General features: G+C 41.6%; 1 protein-coding gene across 2 annotated transcripts in view; it reads right to left on the bottom strand.

Annotated features, from left to right (window-relative positions):
- FGD5 (FYVE, RhoGEF and PH domain containing 5) overlaps positions 1-21,614 on the bottom strand; it is a 112,261-nt gene that overhangs the window by 11,435 nt on the left and 79,212 nt on the right. For both annotated transcript variants that reach the window (XM_086470186.1, XM_086470185.1), the window contains 4 exons: positions 14,783-14,854; positions 13,248-13,316; positions 5,103-5,186; positions 3,415-3,494 (listed from right to left, as the gene is read on the bottom strand). In XM_086470186.1, coding sequence (XP_086326312.1) covers positions 3,415-3,494; positions 5,103-5,186; positions 13,248-13,316; positions 14,783-14,854 — 305 coding nt within the window. The remainder of the gene's footprint in view (positions 1-3,414; positions 3,495-5,102; positions 5,187-13,247; positions 13,317-14,782; positions 14,855-21,614) is intronic.

Here is a 21,614-nt window from a genome sequence, read left to right as displayed (position 1 = left end):
TGCGCTTCTCTGCCAGTCCAGCTATCCCGCAAAAGCAGCAGGGCTCTTAGTGCCTGCTACGTCCCAGATGCATTCGCTCTGTTACAGCCATAAGCCGTCCTGCCAGTGGTAGCTGGTTTTCCTGCTGTAACTTCGAACTGTGCTTCCTGTCCATCTGAAACTGTGCACACACCTCTAGCTGTTTCCAGCATCAGTCACAGGAGGGAATGCGATCCAGTGTGGTCTCCCTCCCCAGGTCATACCAGCTACTCACATTAAAGCTACCCACTAGACTTTGTTGTAAAAATTAGCAGTGGCATCATTGCCAGCTGCTGTTCAGCTGTGATGTCCTCATGAAGGCCCCCAAACAAGACTTGTGAGAACAATTTCTCTTTTGTAGTCTTACAAAATAAAAGCACAGAAAGAGAGGAGATGCCAGATTTTATCAATGATCTCTGACTTAGCATCACTCTGCACCGTAAGCATAAGCCCTTGTTTGGAAAACACCAGCCTCTGTAAAATTAAACAAGCCTGGAGCAGAAATTAGTGTAGAAACTCTGAGCTAGTGTATCTACTGCATATAGGCTAACCTCTGCAAGAAGGGGGTTATGTTACAGGAGATCATCTCTGGCAAGAATGACACTACTAGTCAGTCCTTACTAGTACCAAATGTCCTGCCTAATTACGCTTTCTAAGAAACCTGAAGATGGCTGTATCTTCCAGACAAATCATGTTCACAGCCTGCAAAGCACTAAAAGTCCTGGCTTCAACCTTTCTATTGCTAATTCTTTCTTGGAAGTTCTCTTCATTTGAGAATTAAGATATAATTTAAAAAACCAAAGGAAATCATGGTCCATATAGTGATGCAATTTAAAGCCACTTTGGGAAAGACAGATAAAAGGGACAATCTGGTATTAAAAGCCTGATATGTAACTGGCCCCTTTAACCTCTTCTCCACTCCATTAAACATCTCTAGGCAGTCATCACAGGTTATTAGTGTCTAAATGTGAGAATAACACCAGTCTGCTGATGAGTAAGATAAATTACGTCAGTTGGCACTGGCCTGTTCTTAATTAGCCATTTCACTGATTGCAGAATTTTTGCTGACCCACTTGAGGCTCAGAGAAGATCAGACCTTGATCCACCATTGCCACATTTGGTGTGATTATTGGGGTGCACCTTTTGTCCTGAGCTATTAGTTGTTGGCTCATATATTCTTCCTTAAGCAAATAGAAAGTCAAATTGTCACTGCAGTCTCCCGAACAGCAGGGGACATCCATGAAACGCAGAAACTGGACTGGGATGGCATGGGATTTTGTCGCAGTGCTGTCACTGTCACTCTGAATTAGCCTTTGGGGAGGTAACACTTTAATTCTCCAGTGCTCTGGCATTTTATACGTGCATCACATGATTCCTGCTGTGTCCAAGAAGAACATTTCTGAAATGCAAATAAAGATGTAAGAGCAGTATGAGCCTTCTCCATAAAAGCTCTGTGCTCAGATCTGTTACCAGCTCACTGCAAGCCAGTAAGATGGCTCTTTAGGTGAGCAAGCCATTTTCAGCAGGAATCGTAAAGACTTTACAGTGCCATCTGCTCATATAGCCATGCTGACTTCTGAGCTTTGGTCACCTTCATTCTACTGCCTTTAGTCCCTGGCACCCATGTCTTATTTCCTCAGTGCATTCACCTTGTCTCATACAAGTGTCAAGGCATTGAGGTTTGGGTTGTGATTGTTAACAACTGGCCTTCAGTGCAGACCTGTAGCTCCGTAGTGTGAGCAGTAAAAGATACAGTCTTTAAGGACACTTGAAGCCACCTGGTTAATTTTCGTTTGGTGCATGTAGCAGGCCAGGGCTGTGGGGCAGTGGGGTTAGGAGAGCATGCTGTCCCACCGGTGTCTCATCAGCTCTGCCAACTGATACAGGAAGGGAGAGGAAAAAGTCTTCTTTGGTGACTTATGGCAGATCAGTCCCGCAATGAGCAGCACAAGCAAAGGAAAAGGGCTCTATCCCAGTGCTCTGGTAAGAGTCAGTCTCTGTCTGGCAGTTATCAGAAGGGCAACCTAGGTCTCAGGCCCTGGTTCTATCTACTACTAAAGAAACACAGCTCGCAGTGGCCTGACATGCTTTTTTTAGGCTAAGCACAGACTTGATATAAGTTCAAAAGGCAAAGAAAAAACATAACAATGTAAGCAGAACATCCCAAGCTTCTCACTAGGGATGGCAACTTCAGTTTCCCTGAATAAAAGGGACATGCAGCAGTTACTTCCCCCCTACAGTACAGAAGAACTGTACACATCCTGCTTTTGTAACTGGCAGCAGGTAATTCAGAAGTACTGTGTGTGTATTTTGAGGGTTGTGATGAGTGTGCAGCTCTAAGAGTCTCAAGTATTTTCTCATTTGCTGGTTATAAAAGGAAATAGACAAAAAGGCTTTGACAGGTATCTGAGCACAGTCCACAGATGGCAAGTACTCTGGGAAGGATGAGAGCTCCAAGTTCTGATTCTGAATAAAAAGTGCCCTCCTTGTCTTTCTATTGCACTGTGTAATTTAGGGAAGTCTGCTGTGTTTCCAGCCATTTTGTAGTTGGAGACTGATGGTAGGAAAGTCAGTACTTAAAAGCATTGAAGACCCTGTTATTTGGAAGATTTGATTTTAATAGCACTGATAGTGTGTCCTTTGTAGTGAACTACACCTGAAAATCAAGCCAGCCACCTTTCTGATGTAGCTCTGGGTAAATTTGCAGGATAAGTTTGGGCTAGAAGCATGAAAAAAATACAGTACACTGCTATCTTCTAATCAGAAACTGACCTACAATTTCTTTCTGGCATTACCTTGTGATCCCAGGACATAGATCCTGACTCCCAGTTGCAATCCGTACTTGGACTACACAAACTCATTAGTGAAATTCCTTTTATGAGGAAGACCCATGAGGTTGTCAGTAAGGTTTAATTTTGGCTTTGTCATTTAAGCAATATTAAATGCTTTTATATCTGTTGTCTGGTATTGCCTAATCACTATTTTCTCCAGCAGTTTTGCAACCCTAGTGGTATGGGATAACAAGTGAACTTATAAAAGGAGATAAAACATACTGTTAGTGTCTCAGGGAAAAAGTGTGAAAGATAATGGAAAGGACTTACGCTTCTTAGTAACAGGCTTTCTTTTTCCTTTCTCTTTAAGATGTTATCAAGAGCCAACTTCTAATCTTTACTCAGTATATGAGTTGAATTAGTTACAGTTTATGAGCTTTGCATTTATAATGAATATCTTCATTGTGTAATCAAGCACTCAGCCATTGTCTGTCACAATAGCACAGACTGAAATTGAGTTAAAAAAGAATGAGACACCAGTTAATTCTTGGGTATTGGTTAGACTAATCTAGAGATACAGCTCTAGAATGTAACACCCTCTGCCATGGCTATTTGGGGACAGTACCTTGCTGACAGGGTCAGGCAATGTTCATCATATTCAATCTTCAGAACGTTTTGGACTTTTTCTGTCACTGGGCGGCTGACCTAGAAACAAATGCCATGAACATGAATGTGGACATGAGTTAAACTGTCTATAAGGACTACAGCATGCAAGTCTCAATGCATATGGATCTATGATGTCCCAGCCATGTGCTTCATATTTCAATGCAAAGAGATGGGCGGGTAGTGTTTTTCTATCTTTTGTATTGCTGGTGCAATGAGGAATGCTCTCAATTTCAATATGGTGGTGGTGCTAAAGGAAAAAAAATAATCCAGCTATAAAGGTAATGATAGAGTATCAGTCAGGGTTCAGTTTTAGTATGAGAAGCTTAGGAGATGTTTAGTCCCACAAGAACATTTTGGGCAAAATTTCTGTCTATTCTTGGAATGAATGGAAATAAATTTCTTCCTGACATGCGGACATCATACAGTGAAGCACTTCAGTGAATGCCAGTGTGCAGCAAGGCTCTTCAAGAGAAAAAAAAGTACTTAAGAGCTACAGCTCAGCTAAAACCTTTTCCCTATCACGTAGTGTATTAGTTGCCTACTAAAAGCAACAGCTTAGGAGAAACACAGGCTCATGATACTGATATGCTGTTATTAACAAGCTTCTATTATGGCAGTGACTCAGAATTTCAAATATACCCAAACAAGTGCCTGCTCTGCTACTCCTTTTCACTTAATGGTAGAGTGTTTTGGTCATTCCTGCCCCCACTGGGAGCCCATAGTTAGTTTTAGACTATCAGGTCTCTGGGGTGATCAGCCTCCCACCTTTTCATGACACCTCAACCTACGCATGTCATTCTGCTGGAATTAATGGTTAGTAATTCAAATCTTGCATGTTTCTTAGATCCCCAGAATCCTGACTTGCCACTTCAAGTCCTCTTTCACATAAACACAACTTGGCATATTAGCTGTAGAACAGTTGTGAAGGTTCTCGGTGGGAGGTACGTAATGGATGGCTAGGTCAGAAGCAAAGACCTCTCCAGCCCAGTATCTCCTGTTGCACAGGTGCTGGTGACAATGGGTGCTTAGGGAGAGTGTAAAAACAGGACAATTGTGTCCAGTTTCTGTAAGCTGCAATTTAGAAATTTACTGAGGAAGAGACTGTGTTTATATCATTGCATGTAATAGCTCACAATACACCTTTTCCACATTAAGTTGGCTAATCGCTTTTTGAATCCATTAATGCTTTTGATTAAAACAGTTAAAGGGCATGTAAAGACCAGGCAAATTAAAGCTTATGTAAATTTTGAGTGGCAGGAGTTTAAAACCAGGCAGACTAAGCCCTAGTGAATATATTGTAGGGGACAGCCACGCATTGGCTGAAAACATGAAGAGAGGAATGGAGAAAATGGCATAATAAATCTTTTCTGTCTCCAGTTTCATGATCAGATGGTAAATCTGATTTTGGCTTTTATTATTTATGCAGCCTGAGTAAGGCTGTCGTACTAAGTCACAGCCTTATAGATAATCTTCTATATGTTTGCTTTATATTATTTTCACTTCTGTCTCCTGTAAGAGGCAAGGGAATCCCCTGATAACAGGTTCATCGCCTCATTCCCCTTGCTGCGTATGAGACATAAACCACTAAAGAACTAACAGCCCACTATACAACTTCAATTCCAGCCCATAATACAGATGAGGCATTACCTTCATGCCTGACAGAGCCAAGGTGTTTTTCAGTCGGTATTTGCCATCCTTCTGGGGATATGTGTACAGCAGAACATCATTCATCTATATGAAGAGAAAGACAAAATCAATAATTTGCAATATGGCTTGCAGGCCTGCCCATTAGTCCTGGGGGGATACCCAGAACAAGCAGTAACTTGATGAACTGCTAGGACTGTTACTAAAGACAGGCCCAAGACACACAGCTTACATCAAGCCCTGCATTTCCGCAAAACTCTGGGGAGCCTGCATCCAGGACTTTGATTTCCTCCCATTTTTGACTGTTGCTAATGGCTAAGCAAGTAAGATAATCAGGTCTCTTTTATTCAGCTTAGGTGAAACAGCTCCTTGTTTTAAGGGCAATGCCATGTTCAAGTTGGGGAGGCAGGCTCTGTATTTACAACCTGGCAATACTATCTAACTGCCCAGGATGCTGCAGCTCTGACTCTCTCAGGGTCCCTCTAAGAGTGAAGCTGCAGTGAGGCCAAGGGTAGGGCCGGGCTTCACTGACTTCCATTTTCTGTGCAGAAAGGAAGTGGAGGTGAGGAGAGGTGCCACGGTCTGGAGGAATGATTCAAGGAGGAATGGTTTGGATCTCTGAGAGCAGTAACCGTGCTTTACTGCTAGCAAAACTTGCCTAGATATCTGACAGCTTCACCAAGACTGTGGGCTGTAGCAGAGACCGTGGAAAGGCAAAAATGAGAAACATTTTTTCATTTTATGAGGGAAAAAAAAGTCTATACCTTAACACCCCAAATATTTCCATAGTTCTCACAGCTCCTTGCAGAATGCATGTTTTTCAAACAACTTCATATTAAATGGGATCAGATCTCCTCTGCTGTTTGCCTAACTTAATCATAGACATTATTGCAGCTTTTCACCTTTGTGCCAACAAACAAATAAATAAAACAGCAGAACTGGACCTTCTAGGTCTTTGCTGGCCTCTCCTTCCTTTGCTACTAAGAGGAACAGCACTATCGGTGGGCCTTAACATTGCCAAAGTAACGCCTGCGCGTATGCATTCGCTGCTTTACTTGAATGAGCAGGTCATGTTCTCTTGTTGTCTTTCCCAGGTCTCTCACATCAGTACCAATATGCATAAACAGTCAGCCCCTTGATTACTGTACTGGGATACTATGAACAAAGATGTGCAAGGCAGTGTAAAAACCAAGGCATAGGTAATACTGTCTGATGCCAGAGACAAGGCATCTTAAATGCAGAAACTCTCAGGAAATTAAAAAGTAGACAGAAACCAGCTTCACTTGGATTCCTCTGTGACAAAGACATTTAAATATAGCCAATTGGATGGTAATAATTTTGTATTTTGGAAGGAAATCTGTGATAAAGAGAGATGCTGAGAAGAAGGGAGGAAACCAATGAATGATGTGGCAATAAAATAATGTATCCTGTATGGAATTGTTGGGGTCTTGATAGTACTGCCTGACCACCTAAAACTGCTGGTGTAAAATTTTCACTAATTTACTTTCCTGAAAAGAAACAGAAAGTGGAGCTTTATGGATGTTTTCTTAAAAGGTCATAGTTCAGCTTTCTTATGGAGCAGAAAAGTTACATGGAATTAATACTCAAGGGATTAAATCCTTATCGCCTTGGACTTAATAGCAAGACTGTTGTTGCCTTTATTAGGGTCATGAGTTCACTTGTGGACACCAGTTCATTAAGTAGCTGTCTGATTCACAACAAATCAGGCTTATATGCATTAGATGCCCATTTTTAAAATGCAGATTCCCATTAATGTGAGGCAAAATATACTGAAAAGTGACTTTCCCCCAAACTTTTACTTCAAATTTTATTACTTTTAAAAATTGAATTGAGTTTACTGAGTAGGATCAGACAATATTTTTGTAGAAAATGCTGAAACGTTTCACTCAACACAAGAAAGACATGGACCTGTTGGAGCAGGTCCAGAGGAGGACCACAAAAATGATCGGGGGCTGGAGCACCTCTCCTATGAGGACAGGCTGAGAGAGTTGGGGTTGTTCAGCCTGGAGAAGAGTGAGCTCCGGAGGGACCTTATAGCGACCTTCCAATACCTGAAGGGGGCCTACAAGAAAGGTGAGCGCAATCTTTTTAGCACGGCCTGCTGCGATAGGACAAGGGGTAATGGTTTTAAACTAAAAGAGGGCAGATTTAGGCTAGATATAAGGAAGACATTTTTTACGATGAGGGTGGTGAAACACCGGCACAGGCTGCCCAGAGAGATGGTCAATGCCCCATCCCTGGAAACACTCAAGGCCAGGCTGGATGGGGCTCTGAGCAGCCTGATCTAGTTGAAGATGTCCCTGCTCATGGCAGTGGGGTGGGACTAGATGGCCTTTGGAGGTCCCTTCCAGCCCAAACTATTCTATGATTGTATGATTTTAAGAAAAAGATTCCCATGCTCTCCTGCACTGGCCACTCTACTGTATATTTCTCTGTGTCCTTCTAGTGAGTCTTAACTCATGAGGAGTTTAAAGCTCTTTTAATGTAACACTTCTCAACTGAGGGTATAAAAGCATACTATCAAGTCAGAATAGGAGCTTCATGTTCTCTTCTCTGTAGTCTAAAGCGGACTATTTACTCTTTTGCAACAATACAATAGAATTTCCTTAGAACAAGGTAACAAATGGCTTGTCATAGAGTTTTTCTGTGGTTTACTTATTGCTCCATAAATTAACTTCCGTGCTAACATTAATCCAGTCAGCACAGTGACACCTGCACGGTACTGACCACATGATCATTCCCAGTTTAACCAGCATAACCAGAAAATTCAACACAACCTACTGTACACTGAGTATCTAGGAGGCTAAGGTAGAAGAAACTGAGCAAATGTAAACCTATCAGTGAAAAGCAGATGAAACCTATTTTCACTTGATATTACTAATAGCAACGAGGACTCCAGCAGTCAGGTGGGAAGAAGGTAAAAAGGCAGGCAGACTTTATTGCTAACATCAGAGAAGGCTCTGTGAAATAAGAGAATACTAGTGAAATCTTGTATTTGCCTGGTGATTCTGCTCTCCTGAATGTTCAAAGGACTATATGAGAGAACAGGACTTCCTGTGCCACTCATCAGTGCCAGTACTTAAGGTTTGTTTCAGACGACAAGAAAAGGTCACTAGTTATGGGTAGTAAGCCCAAGGAAATGAACTACTAAGAGGGACTTTCAGGATTCCGGCATAATCTGCTACCAGGTTTCTTGAACAACAAACCCCATTTATTTTATTTAAAAGTTACTTATTTCTTTAAAAAGCGGCTCATTCTTTTATTACTGTTGATTACGGATGACTCTCTGGCGCATACTGTTGTCGTGACAGCTCTGGTTAATATCCCAAGATATTATGAAACATTAATGATAACTTTGCTTTATAACTGCCCATTGGAGTTTCTTCCCTCCTTCTGTTTCTCTGCCCCACAGAGAAAAATATAGCGGTGGGCTGTGATTCTGAGGTCCCACCAGCCACAGCTTGACACCATGAAATTATGACAAATATTTCAAAGCTTGCTAAGCAAGGCACACATATTCATGAAGAAAGAAAGGGTTTGCCCTCGCTGCTGTCTCCTTTGCCACATCTACACTGCAGACCTGAGTGGTGGCTATATGAATGGTATGGACAGAACTAACGTCAGTACCAGTAGTTTCTCGTATCCTTCTGCTACACACTGCACGCTGTTCACTGAAGCAGTGAGGACCTGGGCCATGACAAAAGCTGATCGTTCAGCCCATCAGGAACCTGTGGTAGAAGAGGTTGACTGCCACAACTCCCAGGGGAGTTCCCAGAAGTCCTTGGGGTTCAGACCCACTTCCTGTTTGCCAGAAAACTTTTTAATAATTGGGATCCCCAAACTGCTCAGATATTGATATGGGAGCGAATATTCCTATTCTGCATTGCTCCATGCACACACACAGTCCCTAAAACAACAGTTGATAACACAGAGAAAGAAGGCTACGTCTGCTCTTTAATTTTCTTTTTTTCTGTTACTACTTTTCTGCCCCTCTCCCCTTCTTTTTATAATCCCCTCTGTTGTGATGGGAACCTAGTAACGTTAGAGGTCAGTGCAAGTTTTCTAACCTACAGTGTCCAAATTTATTGATCCAATCTATGCCTTGCTGAACTGCTGGCATCCATACGTAATGGACTCTGTCTAAAAGCTCCTACCACGTGTTTGGTTTTTCTGAATGTTTTAAAGGGTAGTTCATTATGAACCCTGTGTTGTTCTATTCAAGTCTGTGTTAAACATCCCCTGAGCTGTCAGTGGATCAGCTTGCATGTGTGCTGGGGCTACATTTTCCAAGCTCTGACTCCAAAACCTCCTATACTCCAGCGCTGCCAGCTAGAGCATTAAACAGTCTCCCATTTGATACCAGCTTCCCGCACCCCACTTCCAACACAAGCAGCCTTTGTAGAGAAATTCTTGGAAGGGTGAGATAAGAGACAGTGTCTGAGTTGCAAAGTCCTGTGGTTAGGGGGCAGTTAGGGGGCCTGCCAGTGTCAGCAGCCCATACTGAGCTGCAAAGAGGCCCCAACATCCTTGTAAACAGAGACTGGGCTCAGGAAACAGGCGCACAGCAAAACTCACCAAACATCCTGCCAGGAAGCACCAGATTCAACAATACCATCAGCCTGCACAAAACAGCCAGCTCAAGTAACTTTGTGATACACAGAACATACACCCGCAGAAACATATATGCGTCAAAAGCCCCTAAATGTGTCCCACACACTCATGCCTGTATGGGCTGTGCGCAGACATGCAACGCTTCTTATGGGCATATATTCAGCACAAGCACGCACACCACCAAAGCACACCCTGAATGCGAATGCCAAGTAGGAGTCTGGCACGCACCCAATTTTTATAGCATACTCTAACTACAACTTTAGTTTGGTGGGCTCATCTCCTGGGGTGTGTAGGGGTTAAATACTCAGTGTTATCCTTCAGTGTACAGTCTTCCACGGAAATTCTTTCCAGGTCCTGGGTTTGACTTAGCTTCAGTCAGAATAAGTTCACTACTAAGAACTTCAGAAAATGCTGTTCATGTAAAAATGTGGTTTGGGTAGCTAAGGTACATACACTTATTTCATCCAAAGCTAAACCAAACGACACCTATACATGTTAGCTTCCAGCGATCTTTTTGAGTGCAGCTGACATGTGACACATCAAAAAAAAAAGCCAGTTCTGAAAGGGTTTTTCTGATTAATACGTTAGGACAAGTTCTTATCCTACCAAAGTTTTGCCAGTGGCTTCCAAGGATTATGATATCCTTAGAAGATAAGGGCTTTAAATAAATGTGGGTTTTAAGAGAGCATTCAGGAGATTGTTACAGTCTTGGGGTCTTGTGGGTTTGAGGGTTTTTTCCCACACAGTGTCTGCAGGCATCAGAATCAAGACAGCACGTGGGTTGGGCTAGATGCACTGGCAGAGGGAAGGATATGTTCATGCAGGCCTTGGCTGTTACAGAAAGGTGTTGGCAGTGATGGTTGGTAAGGCCTTAAGACTGATGCAGTAAAGATGCTGTACGCCAAGATGAAAATACATTGCCGTAGCTATGCAGTAGTTGTCTTAATGTATCCACAGGCTAAACAGTCCATTAAGCAATGCATGAGTGGTGGTGGCACAACAAAGAATCCACAGCATTAGCAGTGAGAAGCAGATAATGCAAAGCCATTCAGGTGTTAATGCAGGAATTACCATATTCCACAGTGACTCGTTTTCCTGCAATTTCACCATACATGGCATTGCTCTGCAACCTGAGGAGCTTTCAGGGTAGAGAAGACTGAGTAAAGAAATCACTGGACCCAAAGGCAGGTATTTGCCACTAAGTTTCAAACTGTTTCCAAGATCAAATCTCCCGCCGCCTGACCCCAATGGGAGACATAATACAGAAAGTCTGAAAAGGTTTCAATTTTAGTGTGTTAGAGCAGGAAAGAAGCCAGTTTCATGTGTCTTGGTTCTTGAAAGTGACCATTATGGCTTAGTCTAGCTCCATCACATACTTTGCATGACAGCACGTTTTGTCACAGTTCGCCTTTCTGACTTAAATGAAGAGAAAAATGCTGTTTCCGAATACTGAGAGCATCTATTAACAACAGGACGTTGGCTACTGTAATGTCTCCAGCTGCCAAGAGACACTTCTGTCTTTGCAGTTAACATCCGGGTTTGAGCAGCTGAACTCTCCCCAGGAACCAAAAATAGTTCCTAAACTAGAAAGTGCCAGAAACTAATTTCTGTGCTTTCTTTGTTCCAGTAATACTTTCAGCCACTTGTGACCTTCAAGCTGATACAACCATTTTGGACTACTTGAAATGTATCTCAGTTTATCCCAAGTTTAAATTACTTTCCTCTCAATGTTTGTTACCAACCTGATTTCTGATCTTCCTTTTAAATTCTTTGTATCAGTTCTAATAGCTAGGTTTGTGACACTTCAGTATCTGCCATAGTAGTGGATTGTGATAGCAGTTATGAACCTGAAGACAAAATGTTAACAACTTCTTGGAATTTGGTCACAGCTTTAGCCACAACTCCAAAATCTTATTGTAATACTAGCAAAGGTGAATGTTTCAGAAGAGAGATCAGTAAGGAAGCAAGTATCATCTGTTACGAAGTGGTCATTAGTAGGCTTCAGAGTTACTACTGCTGAGAACACTGTTTCTTAAGACCAATTCCTGGAGATTCTGGCATGGCCATTTTCCCTTGGCTGCAACAATGTCATGACTTTGACATTTATTGCTGTTGTTACAGTCCATTGATGCCAACTCAGTAAAACAGCACTGCAGCAATGTCATATTTGAAGATTTGGGTGAAATCCATTATTCCTTTCCGTACATGAAAGTCTGAATTTCACAGAAACTAATGAAGCCATCAGAAAAGTGCAGTGCCAGCACTGTGTCCCATCCCAGCTGATCTTTGATTATGACTGCAATACATGATCAAGGAGGCAAAGCAGCTTATGCATCCACTCATGCACAAATAGGAAATATTAGTAAGATGGAGAAATAAGAAGAATTAGTGGCAAAATGTATAATTTCTGTAATAAGTCATCTCTTCTCCTCACAATGGTCCCAGAGTGAAAACTTGTCCGCACTTTCAGAGGCCACAGCAAATATGTATTATGGGCATATAAGCTATTTATTTTAAAATAAATTCTGCAAACAGTACTTTAATGTTAATAGCAGCAGTAATACTCAGTTCTTTATGGCTTTTTTCTCGGAAGGAGCTCTGAAGAATTCATTAAACGTTAACAGTAAGCAGGTAACAAACTCCTAAGACACAGGCAAGTATTATTTTCCCCTTCATACCGATTAATGCATAAAAATGCCCGTGGTTACACAATAAGCTACTGAAAAATTGAGATCAGAGCTCAGATGCCTGGAGTCTCAGATACTGTCTAACTGCTCAATGTAGTGTGTAATGCAAACCAGAAAGCATAAGTGTTAACAGCTATCTCCAAAACAGTGGGTTTTCATCTGTTTTGATTTCAAATACTTGCAATTTTTGCACTAGGGTTGTGGATCCTTGTGAAGAGCATTCCAGCCAACTGATGAAAGGTTCCTTTTTCTTAACTATCTTAGTAGAATTTTGCAAACCATTACTGAAAACTGTCTAATCAACAGGAAGCTGGAGGTGTGTGTTCAGAGGGACTATACCAAGGCAATGCACACAGTTATCAGGTAATTTACATATATGTGGACAGCCAGAACTAAAACCCCGTCCTTGAGCTTCAAGGATACATATGTCTCCCAAGTGAGTCCAAAGAAAGCTTTCATAAACTTTAGCAGTAGGGTGTTCTCAGTCGCTTCTAATCAGATCTTCTAAGGCCTTAGGGTTGGACTTTAAAGTGTGAAGCTTAATTGCTGGAAGTATTCAGGAGCTCCCATCCTCCTGATCACCTTGGGAACTTGCACTCCTTCACCGAATTACGGCCTAGTCAAGGCTGTATGTAGCTGTGGCACAAATGAGGGCTGTGCAGCCTGTATTCCTGTATACAGGGCCAGTGGAACGTGTGAAGAGGGCTACAGCCACCACATCACTGCTGACAGTTAAATGACTTGCAGCCTGAAAGTTTCTGTCAGGGTTCAGGGCTGCGTAAGTGCAGAAAATATGAGAGAGGCAGTAAAAATATAAAAGAAATCTTACCAAGAACAAATGCCGAGGGTGCTTGTTTTTACCAGAGACTTTCATCAGCGTTCCCTCTTTAACAAAGATCTGAAGGAGAAAACAGCAGATTGTAAACTAGAGACTTCTCATTCTGAATCTTGTTGAGAAAAGAGAATATTCCTCCTAGGGAAAGAGCTACTCTGCTTTCCTCAGCACAGGAAGAGATAGATACCTCAACACTTGCTTTTAGCCTTACTCCTTATGGTCTGGCTTAGTCTTTGCCTGGGTTAGCCCATGGCTTGCGTTTGTGTCAGTACCAAATGGGTTAGAAACCCACTTGTCCTCAGGCCACTGCTTCTGCACCATGGACTGTACTCGGAGGTGACTGTCACAGATTGCAATGCTAACATGTAATGGGCTTCAGAAAAGAAGTTTTGTCTTTAAAAATCCTCTAAAATAGACAGACCGAAAAGAAAAGCTGAAGCCTTGGGTTTCAGCACGCCATGTCTACGTAACTATGCCTGCATACATAATCTGTATGTGTTTGCAAATATAATGTCAGTCCATATTGTTACTATGTTTGTAGATAGGACTATGTATGTAAGCAGCTAAACCAGCATACTACAACTTGATTGCAGTAAGGTTTGATTGATTGAAAAGGTCTAGAATAACTGAATTACATCAGTGGATTAACAGTCATCTACTCTTCAGGTGCAGAACAGAGTCTGGTGTAGTTTGCACTCTAGAATGATTTATAATCAAAGAGACCAATCCTGCAAATTCTGTGTGCCAGGCTTTGCAGAATTTGTTAAAGCATTATCTGACAAGGACAAGTGAGAATACTGATGTTAGAGAAAAAAAAAAAGAGGTTGAGTGCAGTATTTGGCTGATGAGGATTCTTACACTATGAGTATGCATGCTTTCAAAATTGCTTCATGGGTTTTGCTATAGGTACTGATGGACTGAAAGGGAAATCTAGAGTTGCAGAAAATGGAGGGGCAGGTTGGAGCTGAGGAAACTGGACAGGTTTGAAAGCCAGGAGAATTTGCATTTGATGTGGATGGCAAGACAGAGCTATACACTCTCCCACATTTCTGTTCTTGTGTTGCTTAAAAATTATGTCTTGCATTAAAAGTACCACTGGAGAGTGGTGAGAATAGAAATCTGAAAACAAATAATTTCCCCTGATTTAAGGGTTTTACCCAGCCAAATGAAACTCTGAGCCTTTGCAGGCTGCAAGTGATTCCTGCTAGTGTTGCAACCTTTCAGCAGGAGTATATAGGGAGGAAAACAGCAGCTCCATCAAAACACAGTGCACATGAGGAGGCTGAGGATAGCTGAAGTGAAAAGTCAAATGGCTGCTCTGTGTAAAAGCAGGGCCTGAGGCTCTCCGCACATCTCTTTGTGAACGGCCAGAGTGATGACTTTTTAGAGAAACCAGTGCTCCAGCTCTTATCACAGTAGCTCAGTAAACAACACCTGTAGACGTCTGAAATCTGGCCATCCACACAGTCAGAGATAGAGCTGTCCAGAAACAATGCCCTTATCAGCATAGGTCTGCATGCAGCACTCACCCTTCCTGGCTGGAGGAGGCCGCTCTGCCCTCTCACACTGTGCTCAATGTGTACCAGCTTCTGCAAGTTTTCCTGGGGGAGAGAAACAGCATTTAATAGATTGCATGGCGACTGTTCTTTAGACAAGCAGGCAAACTTCCCTCACCCTTTCCCACCATTTTCTTTCTCTGAAAGTGGTATTACAGAATTAGATTTCAGAGAGAACTGAGACCAGGGATTTTACACGCAGAAAGTCTTCCAGCCCTACAGGTTTTGTAAAACCTCATCACCCGCATTCACATCTGCCATGGCCCTCTACAGTCCTGTTACCTCTGATACCTCAGTTCATCTTCAAAAGGGCCTGCTAACTCCATATAGTATTTATACATTGGCCTCTTTGCTGACTTTCTTGTTCTGGGAACTAATAAAATGGAAGCAGAGGCAAAGTACAGTATCTGCTCCAAAGGCCTGTGTATTAGTGGCCTGACATGGATAATCCAAAGCATGCTTTGATAGTCTAAGACTGTTGCTAGGATTATCTGGAGGTTTATATTCTGTGATAATTGATTAATGGCTTTGCAGTAGGAGATTTAGAACGTTAACTAGTAAGCAGGCAATGAAGCTGCATCTCTCTTTTGATGCATTGCAAAAATCAGGAATATCATTATCAAACTCTGATACTATTAACTCCCTACCTGGTCTTAAAGCACAGAGAGTCAGTGGGCACTGGCATGTGGCATGAACTCATCTATGAGGATGGTAAATAAGATTAATGTAGCTAAGCCTGGTCTTTCGTTAAAAAAGATGGTATTGGATGAATATACAAAGGAGGAAGAAGGGATGTCTGTACCTTTGCAATATTGCTAACAGTCTTTTCAAATCTCCTCCCATTTAGCAGGTCAGGCTGCTAAAACCGAGGCTTGTACATAGGATTCAGCTGTGGTTTTATCGGATCAGAACAGTAGAATGGGCTGCACAGCAGCAATGAGTCATCACTGAAATATGTTTAAAAATTAGGAGTCTCTTGCCTAAGTTATCCCTTGTATCCTAAATCCTCAGTTACACTCCCAGATAAACTGCAGACTAAGGACCATGTTTGATACAGCTTCATGACCTGGCAGCCTTTAACTACAGTTTTCTGCTAAAGGTAGCTATCTGTTTTCCTGTGCTCCATTGACTGGCATTAAGATACCCCTGGGCTTAGTTAGACTCAGTTAGATTGTACAGTTTATCTGCCTGATACAAATCAGTGCTGTCTACAGAATCAGCTAATTAAGAAACCTATCACAGATACCAGAAGGAGCATATCCATGTCAACGTGATGATCTGTCAAGGCTAATTTACCCTGGATTTCAGCTAACACAATTAATGTACCTGTCTCAGCTTCTTTTTGAGATAAGCCTGAAGTACATTGTATGCTACTGCCTTGGTGAAATATTACACTTGTTTAGCATGATAGTAGGTTTAGTTCTTAATTAGTAACTCCATATCAAACATACGGAAACACCTACAAGCCGTGACCAGCACAGGGCTGCGTTGTGACCATGGAATATAACTGTCAGTTGACACATTTTCAAGAATTTCAGCCATCAAGTATCTTTTTTGCAAGGAAGTAAAAAATGGAATTTTTCAGGTCGCTTCTAAAAAGCTATAGGCCAGCAAAATGGAAACAGAATGTATAAACTAATAGCACAGGAAATACCAGGGATCATGGGACAGCTGACACTTGCAAAAGACATTTACAAAGGGCTTTCTCATCACTCAAGGGTATTTTAGCCCTGGCAAAAATTGTCAAACTGACAGCTTCCACAATGGAAACCCATTCTTCACCCGCTGAAAAGGCAGTGCCCTCCTGCGAGCACACTCATGGCCAGTGCTAGCACTACCCACTGGGGTTTCTACAAAAGTGAGAGAAGTTGCTGCAGCGCAAATACACCTCAGCTTTTCTTAGGACTGCTGGCAGAGGCGCCTGTTGTAATGCTGATGTTTGCAGTATGGACACATGTTCACCAGGAAATGGACAGAGATGTATCAAATTCATTTCCTGTAGGAAGTCAAACGGCCACCACATGTGAAGGACAGTGATTTATCGGGAATGCAGGCAGCTGAGGGGGGTGTAGTTTCTCTACAGTTCCCCTAAAATTCCCTGTTTATGTAGTTTTCTTCATTCTCCTTAAAACTGTCATCATTCTGCTTTCAAATATCCTTCACAAGCTGTGATTAAAAAATGAAAACAAAGCTCCACCCAACTAGTATTGCAGATGTGGTGGCTGAAATCCTTCTCTGGCCATTTTAGCAGTGAACTGCAGCTTCCATCATATTATCATTATGTCTGTGCAGGAGGAACGCCTCCCCAAGGAATTCACCAGCTGTTAATAGCAACAATGATTTATAGCATCTTGGCATCTCAAGGCCTCTAACAGATTGTAGAAGTTCAGAGAGCAATACAAACTCTACTTAGTTCAAGTAGTGAATGTCTACTAGAGTTACAGATAGACTTAATGCTATGCAGTGATGGTATGCCTTAGATCTCTGTTTGCACATCTGTAAATTGCAAATAATATTTTCCTACTTGATTAAAATGCTGTGGAGATAGTTAATATGATAATGCATCTGAAAATCCTGGGTTAATAGTTCCCAGGGAAAAACTGCTAGAGTGTTACCATAAAACAAAAAAGCTAATAATGAAACATTGATATTCTGCAGAAAATGTAGATCATAATTCAATGCTCCTGTCAGATTTTTGGAGTTTTCGTCTGATGAGTTGATAAGTGGCAGCAGAAATCTTTCTCTTTCCAGATATCTGCCAACCCTAAATTATTGCTTAGAACTTCAACCAAGTACATGACAAGTTATTAACGCTCTTATCTTTAGTGGCATTGGGCAGTTTGTTCTGTAATTAGAGTAACTTCTTAAATTCTTTGCATTTTTTAAGATCTGAGAGAACAAAAAGAACTGCTCATTGTGGCTTTTGTGGATGGCATATTAATTCAGGAGGACAACCTGTGATTTAGCAGAATATTGAACTTTGATTCTCACAAACCTGCACCTTCACAAAACCCACAGCATTTACACAGATGGGAAAGAAGGAAATTTTGTTTCATCTCTTCCAGGCCACAGCTCTGAAAAAGAGCAGATGTGCTCTGATGATATGGTAAAAAATGAAGTGTAAAAATCTATGTGAAATTGTTCCAAACCAGACATTTTTAATAGCAATTATTATACAGTCTGTGACATCTGTAAAACTCAGATGATATGGTGATATTTTTCAAATTAAAGCATGGCTTACTGGAGATAAAATCATTACGTGGTAATGCAACACAGCAAATTTGATTTGGCCACTTATGTATACTATCTTCAGAAAAGTATTCATACAAGTCTCCCGTAAATCTGAGTGAAATCTAAGGAAGCAGAGGAGCCAGAAAAAGATGTGTGACCTTGAGCTGTTAGGAACAGCTCTTACAATTCTCAATTTCTAATACAGGTATTCCTAAAGTTCTGAAACTGTGGAAGCTGTTCCTGAGATCTCAGTTTTATGACGAAATATTTATTATTTTGATACAAAGAATGCTTTAGTAATGGGAAAATACGATTATAAATTCTTTGCCTGAGGAGAAAGAAAATCAGAATCAAACCTGTTGAAAACTTTGCTCAGTAAGTCTGTAGTTTCAGCGTCATTGTTTAGAGGGGCCAGATTACATTTCTTTTTATGATAAAACTCTAGGCTTGTTAGACCATATCCTCCCTGCAATCCACATCTGTTCTTTTGTCTTGGTAACAGAATAGTGTTTATGTAGTAATTAACTACTGGGTGTTGCTGTCAATGCTGAATATCACTCAAAATTAGTCTGTATGAACATTATTGTTTCCATGCATCTTGCTTTTCTGTTATGCTTCTTTCTTTCTCCTTTCTCCTCCTTCACCGTTACGTTTGGCTGTAATGCAACTACCATTTCATCTGCAAAGACTTCTCTCCCAACTTTTCTTCCCATCCTGTCTACTGTAATGGCTGATGACAAAATAGTTTGTGCTGATACGCAAAGTATCTTTAAATAAAGCTGAGAGTAAGCAACCAAAGAGATCAGTGTAGCTGATAATTTGCACTCAGCAAAGGTGTTGAAGCCGTCTGCTTGCTGAAGCAGTGTGCTGCTTTGTTTATGCATGATTCATGTTTGGAACTTTTCCTTAGTAGTCAGTAGGAGTAAAAAATGTGCTGTCTTTAAAATGAAGGTTTGAAGGTTTGGGGTTGTCACAGAGCCACATCAACACAGCAAACAGGTTGATATTGTATGAAGGGGGAATGTGTTCTGACACAGATGTGCTGGGATGGGGCTGGCGGTGGAGAAGCTTGGAGCATAAGAGCAGAAATGGACTTAAACCAAATCCACAGGTCCAAGCTTTTTTAAGTTTGCACTGAGTGAAAATGCAGATCTGAATTTTGAGTTTTGACCTTAAAACCCTTGAACTTCAGAATGCTCAGAATCTTGATCTGTTGTCATGGCTTGACATCTCTCTGCACAAAACCAGAAACCTGCCAGTTGGACTTCCTGTTGATCTGTGGTAATTTTGCCACTGGCTTCAGGAGAAGCAGGTTCAGAGCCTCAGTCTCAATTTCTAACTGTCAGATGGGGAAGGAGACAGATCCACAAAGACAAGTTTCTCTATTCAGGAAATAGTTTTAACTACAACTTTTCCCTTTCTGATACAAATATTCAAAGGCTTGGGTTTTGTCTGTCACTGGCCATTAGGAGATCATCACTGGACTTGGTGCTCTGAAATAGTCCAAGAACACACTGGCTCCATTTATGACCTTGGCACACATATCAGAGGCAGGCTTTTAAACTTGAGCAGCAGAGATTTCCAGATGTGAGCAAAAGTTGACACTCTTGGCTCTTGAGTTCATTTGCTGCACGCAGATGCTTCCACTTCTCTGAACAGAGTGTGAAAGCTTCAGTTTTAACAGATGAAGGACACCTTGGGTTTTGAGACTCTTTTCATTCTTACCTCCCAAGCTGTTGCAAAAAACCACCTTCATCTGGTTGACCTACTGCGTTTTTACCATGTTACACAGTCTGAATTCACTGCCTCACCCAGTGTTTCCGTTCCCCTGCAGCCAGAGGGCAAAGGTGTTAAAGAGAATATGCTGAGTCAGCAGTGCTGGTGTGTAGCTGTAGTGGCCTCCAGCGTGTGCCTTTCCCTAACAATTCCTTTGTATTCATTCTCTCTGCCTTGAAATCCTACCTGAAAACAAGCTCTTACTAAGAAGGTTAATATTTCGTTTCTTTCCTTTGTCTGCATTCATGCTCAGGTGTTTTTTCGCTTTGTCTCTTGAATTTTGTGTTTTGATGCCTGAGCAATTATTAACAACCCTCTCTCTGCTCAGTAAATGAAATAATGAAGAGGTGAATTGAATGCCATCTGTAGTCAACCATACGGAAGGATGTTTGCAATGCCAAAGAGATCTTCAATTTCATAGAATCACAGAATCCCAGGATGTTAGGGGTTGGAAGGGACCTCGAAAGATCATCCAGTCCTACCCTCCTGCCAGAGCAGGACCACCCAGAGTAGGTCACACAGGAACGCGTCCAGGTGGGTTTTGAAAGTCTCCAGAGAAGGAGACTCCACAACCTCTGGGCAGCCTGTTCCAGGGCTCTGTCACCCTCACAGTAAAAAAGTTTTTCCTTATGTTACTATGGAACCTCCTATGCTCCAGCTTCTACCCATTGCCCCTTGTCCTATCGTTGGCCATCACCGAGAAGAGCTCAGCTCCATCCCCCTGACACTCGCCCATTACCTAGTTACAAACATTGATGAGGTCACCCCTCAGTCTCCTCTTCTCCAAGTTCAAGAGACCGAGCTCCCTCAGCCTTTCATCATAAGGGAGATGTTCCACCCCCTTAAATTTAACAAAGGCACAGAAAATCCCAATGCAGGATGTTAAATTCAGCAATGTTCAAATGAGACGTAAAATGTGAAAGCTTCCCCAAAAATACGATACATTCCCATTCGCTTGAAATCCTTGTGACTCAATGCAATGATAAAATACTTAAGATGAGACACCTTTTGAGAAAGAAACACCACAAGGTAACCACTTGCTATTGCATGAAATGCAGGATGCCTGGAATGAGGTGCTTTGTTCTCTAACACGCATGCTGTTGAACACAAACCACATAATAGCCAACATCTTCCTTAGCAACTGCACGTACTCCTTGGTAATCTAAATGCCTTGAAAAGAAGTACTTAAAAATGGCATTTTTTTTTTAATTTTGAGCTGTATTATGACTATTTTCTAGGTCTACCCAGCTTAGCTTTTTATCATTAAAAGAAATGTAATCTGGCCACTCTACAGAATGACTCTGAAACTACAGACTTACTAAGCAACATTTCATTAGACTGTGAAGACTGTAGGTTGTTCTTTCGAACTACTTGAGCTGAATGCTAGGTCTGTGCGGCTAAAGCAAACACAGACCTCAGGAGAGAATTGAGCTATAGGTGTGGGTGGCTAGTATGACAAAAAGAAAGGCACTGCCTTTAGTTATCACCTAGAGGTCCACCAAGTTGAATTCCTCTAGAAACTGCTGGATCCTGGGTCTGACAGTCTCTCTACTGCCTCCAGTGCCTCCCAACACTGCTTCTTACTGATGTCAGTAGAAAACTCCTACCATCTTAGACAAAAATCAGACCTAGATCCTTGGAAACAAATGATCATAAGACCAGCTATATGCAGGCTATCTTTGCCAGTAACTTGGGACTGTAATATCATGTAAGCAATATTAATAAATCACACTGACCTTACAGAAACTGTTCATTACTTTGGAAAACTATATAACTTATTTAGATACCAAATTCTGAA

This window comes from Leptosomus discolor, chromosome 9 (assembly GCF_034619465.1).
Source record: "Leptosomus discolor isolate bLepDis1 chromosome 9, bLepDis1.hap2, whole genome shotgun sequence".
Taxonomy (NCBI): domain Eukaryota; kingdom Metazoa; phylum Chordata; class Aves; order Leptosomiformes; family Leptosomidae; genus Leptosomus; species Leptosomus discolor.
The sequence above is the reverse complement of the archived record's forward strand: the minus strand, read 5'-3'. Positions and strand labels throughout refer to the sequence as shown.